A 10,208-nucleotide genomic window follows, 5' to 3' on the forward strand; every position below is an offset into this window, starting at 1 on the left:
TAATCTTACCCAGTTTGGAGATTTATAGCTAGCCTAAATTAAAAATTATTCTGGCTGAGATCAATAGCAAACTACGACTCCAATAATGCATCAGTAATGACACAGTTCCGGAAATTTCACCCGGAAGTTTAATTATTGAGAAACGTGTAGCAGAGGAGGTGAAAAAAGAAGAGAGGTATGGTTAGTAATTTTAATTTTATAGTGTTTTGATGTCATCATTTAGTTTTACATAGCAAAAACTGTTCAGAACCGCGTAAAATAGATTGACCATCGGTTAACAATATAATATCACACATTTCATTCCAACAAGAAAAAGTGCTTTTCTGTTTTATCATATTGTTGTCTTTTTGCTACAAATAAACATTCAATTTTAGTTACTATAGTATAAACTTAAGTCAACATCAGGTGTCCTCTTAAGTAAAGGTGTGTTAAGAAGCTAAATCCTTGGATACTTATTTTCTGGGATCATAAAGTTTGTGTAACGATCCTAAAATAAGAAATAGGAATAAATAACAGAATAAGGAAATAATGAAAATAAAATTAAAGCACTAATTTTGTCATGTAAACTAGTGTAGATTAGATTTTACTTAAACATTATTTCTAGAGACACCAAACGGCAAGAAGCTGTTTAATAGCAACGCATGGACCGTATGGAGCAGCATATTTTCTACTGAAAACATTTCTGGATTTCAGAATATGGCAGATGAAGATGTTGCAGCAGAGGACTACCCCACAGAGATTGAAGAGTACCTGACAGCCTTTGAGACCTCTGTGAGCTCAGTGAATAACATGATAAAGACAATGATGTCAATACCCAGGAGTGAGCTGCTTCAACAAGTAAGTTAAAAGTAAAAAAAAAAAAAACATTTATTAAATATTATAGTTTTAGTACAATAATGTATAAGTCTGATTTGGTTTCATAAGTACATAAGTAATTTATAAACTTTGGCTTCTAGCAAAAAGAATGTAAAGTTAATCCAAATACGGGTAAAAAAATCCTATTAGTCCCACCATATCCAATCATGTAGGCAAATAAGCAGCATATCAAGTGCACTTGCTTTTATTTCTTGTTGTTTTATTCTTGGCTCAAATTCCCTTCTGCTGATACTTAATGTTCATTTTATTGTGCCGTTCATTTTCATTTTCCTAATGGCTTCATGCTGTTTCTGTATAAGAAGACTAATGTGTTCTGTTTTTGTCGTAGCTGGACCCCCTTGAGCAAGCAAAACTGGATTTAGTTTCTGCCTATTCCCTGAATTCATTGTTTTGGAGTAAGTCATTTCTGTCTGCCTTTTTATAATGACTGCTGTTTCATTTACAGGTAGTGACCTCATCTCTTTTTCTGTTTCAGTATACTTGGTGACACAAGGAATAAACCCAAAAGAACATGCAGTTAAACAAGAATTGGTAAGTATTTTGTTACGTTTTTTATTTTTTGTTGTTTCATTGTAAATGACGGGAATTTATGGATTTTGATAGTGGTTCAAAGATTGTACTTCACTTGGAAAAATGTCAGTTTGTGTTCTTTTTTTAATATGTTTATTTTTCTCATTTGAGACGACTCATTTACTAATATAAACTAAAAGCTTTTTTGGCACACTGTGATGTGTTGAATAGGGAGATGTGACAGCTTTATGTGCTGTCCTGTGATGTGGTATAGCTTTTGGAAGTCATAGGATACATCTTGAAATGCAGTTGCTCTTGTAAATTCCCAAAGCCTTTGTGCTTCAATTACACAGTATCTGTTACAGAACAGGGCTTGAACTGTGTATGTACTGTATATATGGGTGAGTATCTTTGCCCAGCAATCTTCACAGAATACAGTATAGACTGGAAGGTTCTGTGTGTGCAACCAAAACAGTGGGCATCAAAGTGCAAGAACCTGAGATTTGATCTATTAAACACAAATAATGTACATTAATGTGTAATTTCTAGTAAGTTGGTATAACTTAAAATTACCTAAAGGGTAACTTTTCAGTGATATGCCAGACCTTTTCAAATTCCTTAGCATGACAAATTTGAGAAATGTTCTGCCTTTCTGTTTATATATTTAGCTGAGTTTTGTATCTGGTGTGTTTACATATTTTGTTGGCCATGGTTTACCAGGTAAAATAGCCAATCAGTGTTTATTGTTTTATACAATGAGCACACTGTAGTGTCTCATGAACACAAATGTCAATTCTCTGGGAAACGTGAGTGTATGTTAAACTGGGACATAGCCAAAAACTACCTAAAAAACATTTGATTCACTTGTGACCTACTTTTATTTAATTTGCAATGTCAGAACAACTTATTCCTCCATATCACATAATTGAGTTAGGAACAAGATATGTAAACTCAGTTAATGCTGTAATGTTTAGATCCTACGATTATCTTGATCTGGGCTTGTAGAACAACATATTAATTTCAGTTTTTTTAATAATTCCCTGACAACCGATTAAGACCAAATAACACAGTGTCACTGAACACCATATTCCGAGAAATAATTACTGAAGCATGACTTAATCATTTACGAAACTAAATGGAAGAGAAGATATGAAATATGTTTGGTAGTTTTTCTCAAAACTCCTTGAGGAGATATCGTACTTTATATTTACTGTTTACATTTTGAGAGCTTAGTCTGTTGCCTACAGTTGTCTTTTGCAGAGTAAAAAAAACTACATTTGGAAAGTAGAATCAATATAGTCCCCTGAAATAAGCAGCAAAATAAATTCTTATTTTATTTTGTAATATTACCAAATTATATAATTATTTACTGTATCACTGTTGATTTAAGATTCCAAGGTTTTTTTTTCCTCTGAGCTCTGACTTGTGAATCAGTTGGAAAAGAACAAATTGTTCCCACATCAGTTTAATGTTACATTGATCAAATGATCGTACCAGAGGAAAAACATGTGCCTGTTGTAAAAGTCAGGAGTTTACAATCTCCTGACCTGATCAGTCTAAAATCTTAAACGTTGGGGATTTTTACTGGCAGCAGCCATTTGAACCAAGAGTGCTTTAAATTGGAAGGCTAAAGTTAAGAATACATTTTTTGCACCTAGAGTTCTTGAAAGGATCCACGTTGTACATAATTAGATTGTTAACTACTGTGTTTATTATGGAACAGTGTATAAAATACCAATGCTGTTACTGAATTATTGCTGTACTGTTACAGCCCTTAATTTAGATTTAGTGTATATATCAGAGAGCATTCACACGATGATCAATATACATTACAACTACATACAACACATTATATGCAGAAGTTTTGCTGATTAGTAATGAAATGTTACTAGGGCTGGAAGCTGGGAGTGTTGCATCTTGTCTCTTCAATGTCACATGTATTTCTTCTTCTCTCTATAACTTTAAAAATATTTCCAGATAATAGCCTTTTTGTCTCTCAGCTTTAAAATGTGATACATGATTAGCTTACATTTTTTTTACATACGTGCTTGATCATTTTCTTTCAGAATTCCTTTTGGCAACTAATGCAATTCAGGACAGTTTCCTGTTTATTAATCACATAATCATTATTTTGCCTGTGTATCATCTTCCACTACTGTGTGAGCCTTTGTTGTATTCACATACACTTGAGGTTCAAAGTTCGAAAAACATATTTCACTACTAAAAATAAGAAAGAAGTCTTCTTAATTGCTATCCACAAACGACATTATGTCAAGAACAGCATAGCCTTTATAGTATCTGTACCTTGGATGATTTTGTCATTTACAAATATGTTAGAAAAAAACATGTTTAGTAGTAAAATTCATATTTTGGGCTGCTGTGTTTAAATATCATTTGAAAAAACATATTCTGAGTTTATACCTTTAAAAATTTTATGTCGGAAACTGGACTTAAAATAGCTTTAAGAATGTATATACCACAATTAGAATGTCTTTATCTGAATAAATATTTGTGTTCAGATTGTAAATCTAAAGTTATCAGAAGTTTTGCCTGGGTTTTAATTATGATTTCTTTAACCTTAACAAAATCTTCAAATGGTTTGTAGCCAGTAAGGTATTTCTTTTTTTTCATCGTGACAGAGAAAACAACACTCATTGTAATTATATTGTTAATCAAGTCTAGATCCTTCTCTTTTTGCTTTATGAAGTTTTCCCAAAGCGTCATTTGCTGTTTTGATCACAAAAAGGCTCAGACAATGTGCTTCTTTCGTATCTGACTGTTTCAGAGACTTTGATAAAGAAAATGTGACAAACGAATTTAAAATTACCACAGACTTTTGTTTAATTGTGCAGGAGAGAATAAGAACATACATGAACAAAGTCAAAGAAATCACTGACAGAAAGAAAGCATCTCGTCTGGACAAAGGAGCTGCGTCTCGGTTTGTGAGAAGTGCTCTGTGGGAGGGCAGCACAGAGGAATCCAAGGCCACACCTGAAGGCTCACATCAGTCAAAGCGCAGAAAGCAGAGCTGAAAACACAGCACAACAAAGGGGGGAGATAATGTGCCAAGGAAAACAGCAGATCTGCTCTCTCTAAGGTGTCTACAGACAAACAGGTTTTCTAAGAGACAATGCTTAGAGAGAGACAATTAACAATCGGTTATTTTTCTATAGTTGTAATTAGAAGGCGACGCTAGAGAAATAATTGCATATTTTGTTTGCCATTTTTTTTGTAATGGAGGAACCTGTTTTTCAGCACATTGGGTTGGAAAGGGCTTGTTTTTATAACTGGGTCTGTTAAAGTTACATGTATTTTATTTTCTAAACCTTTCTGCTTGAATCTTTTTAGATAATTCAGGAGTACAGAACATCATAACTTTATAACTTTTTATTGTCTTGTTTCAGAATTACACAAATACCACCCTTTCTGTGCATCAGATGTACATAATGTTGAAATTAATAGAATTTGAAAGGAAGATATTTTCATTTTTTGTGGTAAGCACATGACACTGTAACTGCTTTAGTTTTTGACAGGAATTATGTTAATTTTGAAGTATAGTTTTGTCCATGTACAGGACCTGAACTGTTTCTAAGATGGCTCGTGTTTACTTTGTGTGTTGATTCGGCCATTTAAATCTCTTGAGGAGAACAGATGTGTGGAAAATATGTGTTGAAAGTATTTTAGACAGGACCTTGTTTTGTTGTTTTTTTATTCTGCATAATCACCAGGATAAATGTAGTTCTTTGTGTTTCATGTCAAGAAGTTAAAGGTTTCCTTGCTGTATTACCCAATATTGCTGAGTAACACACTCGTCTACCTCTACAAATTATTTCCCATTATTGTAGGGCTGGATTTTACATTGTATTGCATTTCATCTTGGAAGTTTTTGAAGTACATTTTTTCTCTGTAGGAAACTTCCTTGTTAAACATAAAGTCTCACCTCATACTTCAGATGCATTTTAAGCTTTTTTTTTTCCTTCCTAGGTATTGAACCGAAATCTATTCTATTTCCTCAGTATAGAGAATGTACGGTGCATAACATGCAAGTTTATAATCAATGACCTGTTTCCTGTTGCATGATATCCTGATGCATTTCCTTTATTCTTCCTAAGCTTTTAATGGTTTTGTACATTTAGCTTAACTGTATGTGTTCCACAGACAAATCCATTAGCCTGTGCTGATCAAATACAGAAAGAAGACAAGTTAAAGTGCTTCACAGTTCTGTAATATTCAAGGTACGTTTTAAAGTCAATTTTATAGCGTTCCAAGCAAACTTGCGTTTTTTGAAACCGTTTATTATTCTCTCCTTTCTTAAAATCTGATAGTGTTTTCTAGTGATTTGCTTTTTCAACACTTTCAACAGCTTGTTTTGCTTCATTGTTTTCGTTTTAAGACAGTTTCAAAACCTTTACCAGTCCAACATGGCACAGATACTGTTTATTCTTGTCGTTTTTCTGTTTCCTGTATGCATATGGAAAAACGTGGATTTTTTTTCAGAGCCTCTAAGTCCTTGAAATTGAAGCCGTGTCACATTGTATGCTCAGTGCGGACAAATGAGGTCATGAACCAGGAATTTAGTATACAGTGCATACAATTCCCATCTTAATTTTCTTTTATTTATTTTTTATTTGTTCACATCATTACTACAGGAGATGTCAGTGTAATAGATTGACACTACCAGTCCAAATTGCCTGGAGGCTCAAATAAGGGCAAAAAAATGCTTTTCTGTCAAAGCTCATTTACTTCTGATTTATCTTAGAATGTGAAATGTTTGGTTCAGAAATAAAACAATGATTTTCCTGAAACAACAAATGGAGGGAGCAGTGTTAAGACTTGTTTGAGATGTTTTTTTTTGTAAGAGTGCAAGGAAAAGGAGCAAGGGCTTAATTAAATGTTGCTTCAGAGTTTAATGGCTATTGCTGTGTTTGCTAGGGTGTAATTTAATGACATTATTTTACAATGTGGTGATTTTGCAAATCTGGTGGTGGTGTTTTTCTCTGTGTGCTGTTATTTCCTTGGAAGCTGCAGATTATGATTGTGCAAACATACCACCGATTATACTTATTAATTTTGTGGTATTAGAAGAACATCCAAAAGTATTCACCTTTCAGCATGGGTAGGTTGGTGTTTACACAAGATCAGAAATTATGGCATTGGTATTGGGTAAGGCACAGTAGAAGTGAAAGTAATGAGAAAATCACATGTTAAATTGCTTGTTACTCAAGCATTTAGCTTCTCTGATATCGCATTAATGGGGTGTAGTGCATTTCTGTGCTCCAAAAGGAAGCATGATTTGGTTAGATCGTAGACCTTAGAGCACCCTTCTGACATTAAAAGCAATGAGCTGGATGAAATTGGAACTCAGTGTCTGTCAATTTCAATTTCAGTCTAATACTAAAGCAAACAAAAAAAAAAACCCTCAAAGCATCACAAATGTAAAAAATGTGGGATAGTGATAGTACACTACAGGTTCAGATAAATTACCATCGTATTTATTAGAGAAATAAATCTGTGTGAAGCTGCAATATTATTTTAAAGTTTGTGGCTGGCAGAGTTTCTTAAATTCTGGACAGATATCTTGGGTGATGCTGTCCACTGCTTTCTGTTAGTTTTCCAGTAAACATTTTCACGTACACTTTCAACATTTAAGATAATAAAGGAAATGGTTAATTTCTTTGTAGTTCAGTTGGAAGATCGATGCACAGCTTCTTTCAGTTAACTGTCAGATTTATTTTGTTAAAAGTACACCCACTCAGTTGACTGAAATCACCCATTAGGTAGGTAGGTCCCTTTTCAGGCCATAAAGGCCCATGGGGAATGGGGGGCAAGGGCCACCATTTTTCTCACCCATCCGACACTGGGAGTGGAGGTGATGTGGTCAGCATCACACTCCGGCCGGCCTATTACCCCCAGAAGGATTAACCCCCAGTACTCATTTGGAAAACAGGCTGAGTAGACCTGGGAGCGGTCTGGAAGGAATTCGAGTAAACTACATCGCTTGCCCATACCTGGGATTGAGCCTGGGATCTTCCAGTCAGGAGCTAGAGGCCCTTGCCCTAGCTCCTTGAAGTTACCCATTACTGTATTTAAAGCATGGTTTTCTGGAAAGACCCACATACTATGCAAGAGAACAAGACATGGTCCAGCTTCTCTGACACACCCACCTGACCAAAAATACAATACTGAAAGTAAAGAGCCTAACTCTTTCTTTTGTAGTGTTTTGACATTTATTCTGTATAACTTGGGGTCTCCCAGTGACATCTGACTAGTGATATGACCCAGGATAGAAATAGTGACATCTGGATTGTTTACTGGTTGAACTACTGGAGCGATTACAAGCTTTGATCTGTTGGTACTGAACATTTTGCTGCTCCTGTTTCCTGCTCAAGATGTGATGACCACAGACATGTTCCATAATGAGCAGGTGATTCAGCTTTCTACAGTGTTATCTGCTAAATTTAAGGCCATAAACAGTGACATAAGTAATGTATTGTACTGCTATTGTACAGTATCGGTCTGCTCAATATTTCACGTCTGTGTGGAAAGTGCCAAAGGCAGAACAGCTGCCGAAACATTGACTCATATAGCTGTATGCTCACTTTTTATAGAATTGCACTTACAATGAATTGCTAGCTAAAATCTGGGTTCTTTCTCACAAGCCAAGAAGAGCTGGACAAGTAATATATTGTTCATGACCACAGATTTGGAAACATCAAGCAGTTTGCAAGATAGAAGTAATGAGTTCATTAATAAAACTGGTGAAAAACTAGCACTGGTTGTAATACCAGTAAGATATAAGAATATTAACAAAGATATCTGGTTTCTGGGTTTAATCCTAACTGAGGACGCATGTTACTGTAATTTCGTTGAAAAAGTCTTTATCAGCTCACCCCAAAATCTTCCTTCTCTTGAGGGGTTGCTGTTTGAGAAATCACTGTTGCACAAGGGAAGTCGAGGCTTGCCTGGTGGTGTTTATTGTTAAATGAAAAGGACTGGAGATTGTCTGCACCGTTATTCAGCATTTGACTAGAGGTCTTATGTATTAGCTCATCGTGTTTTTTTTTAGAAAAAAAACATCCTCGAAACTAACCTCATGGTAATAAGGGGAAAAAACAAAACACTGGCACCAAAATGTTTTTTTTTCCCCATGGGTGCTTACCAGTGGAACAGACAACACCAATGTCATTCATGCAGTTCAAAAGAAGCATGTGCCAATGGAGTAGTAATTTAACCGCGACTGGAAATCTTTAAGATACTTAATCATGGTGCAGTCATGAGTTCCTGAGAGGCAATTTTCAATTAGCCTTGCAAGGCTAGAGCATAGAACATCAGTTATTACACAGTGTGTGGAGAACTGGTCTCCACCAGCAAGGCGCGACAGTAATAAAATATAATTGCAGAGAAGGGTAGAGCATTACCCCAATCATGACTGCTGACTTAACTCGGGACAAGCGACAAATCCTGTGACAACAGCCTGACATTACCTTACAGATGCAAGTCGTAGTTCCTTAGCCCTATATAGGGTTTCTAGGATTGGGTCTTAATGCCACATTGCCATGCGGATCTCAGGATTGTCTTTGTGCTTTTATTTTTGAGTTGCTGCCAAAAATCGTCAGTTTTCTATTAATATTACTTAGCATGAGGCTAATGGCAGACTAATAGCAGATCTCGCTGAGGTCATTGTGTATAGCTTAAGAAATATCCTTCATCTGCTAGCCTCTTCTAATAATATCTTCCCTGACGACAGGCATGAACAAAAAGGAAAATTAACTACTGGGAGAGAAACTGGGCGATGTGGATTTTGAGCAGCAAGGCAGGGTACACTGGTGTTCCTGCTGTTGGTGTGGCCTGTAGAATTTCACTCTTTTAATCCAACAGTAATTTGTTTTGCAATTAGAATTTTCTTAGAATTAGAATTAGTGTTTTCCTGTGCAGTTGGGCCCTAAAATATTGCTGCATTTTACAGGCTTGGGCTGTGAAAGATTATACATTGTGGAAACTGGCATTTCGTCAAATGTTGTGAATTATTACTTTCCAAATGGGGAAATCATCCAGCGCCAATCCTTCTTTTCTGTCTTTAGATTTTTCTTTAAAAATGATTGCCTTTGATCTTCTGCATGGGAAGCTTTCTATTTTTCTTAGTGGCTACCATCTGGCTTAAACTCAAGAATCCCCGATTTTTTTTTTAATGAGGCGCTTGTTAGGTCTCTAATATATAAAATTGTGCCCAAGACTAAAATTGCAAGTGATTTTTAAAACTTAAAACTGCAAGTAATTTAAAAAACAAAACGTAATTCCTGAAAGGTCCATTGTTGTGAATGTGGTTTTCAAAACCAGAGAGCAGAGCTTTACAGTACAAACGAATCTGAACGTTTTATGTGCACGTGGGGGAGATAGGAAATCATGCAAACTATAGAACTCAAGAACCTTGGAGTCCCTTTTAATCATCACCTATGACTTCATTGGCAATTCCAGTCTCTATAAATAAAGCTTGAGAGTGTGGAACCTTCAGGAGAATTCCTGATATGACTGATGGCATGGAGAGTGGCCTAGAGCTGTTTATATAAGCACTCAAAACATTCTTGTAAGTAATTTGTGCCACCTTCCATTCACCTTGTATCGTGCAGATGGATAGATTAATCAAGATAAGAGTTTTTATTTATGCACGCTGGCTTCACAGGCAAATTACATTTCAAAGTAAATCCGGTTGTGTGATGTGACTTGGCTATAGGTCTCGACTGCAAGTCTGGAACAGTCCAGTGAAATGTATTCCACGCAGTGGGTTTCAGATTATGGAATAGGAAAATATATATTAAATTAAG

General features: G+C 35.6%; 1 protein-coding gene across 2 annotated transcripts; it reads left to right on the top strand.

The window, feature by feature from the left end:
• Positions 1-47: 47 nt before the first annotated feature.
• On the top strand, positions 48-6,216 carry c1d (C1D nuclear receptor corepressor). Of its 2 annotated transcripts, none has more exons than XM_088610246.1 (5): positions 48-180; positions 694-837; positions 1,205-1,271; positions 1,352-1,407; positions 4,239-6,216. In XM_088610246.1, the coding sequence occupies exons 1-5, from the start codon at positions 178-180 to the stop codon at positions 4,416-4,418; spliced, it is 450 nt and encodes a 149-aa protein (XP_088466372.1). In that variant the 5' UTR covers positions 48-177; the 3' UTR covers positions 4,419-6,216. The 2 variants fall into 2 exon arrangements, with proteins under 2 accessions (XP_088466372.1, XP_088466373.1); XM_088610247.1 differs by having other exon boundaries at positions 74-175.
• Positions 6,217-10,208: the final 3,992 nt, after the last annotated feature.

The sequence above is a fragment of the Lepisosteus platostomus genome, chromosome 17 (genome assembly GCF_059453375.1).
Source record: "Lepisosteus platostomus isolate fLepPlt1 chromosome 17, fLepPlt1.hap1, whole genome shotgun sequence".
NCBI classification, from domain to species: domain Eukaryota; kingdom Metazoa; phylum Chordata; class Actinopteri; order Semionotiformes; family Lepisosteidae; genus Lepisosteus; species Lepisosteus platostomus.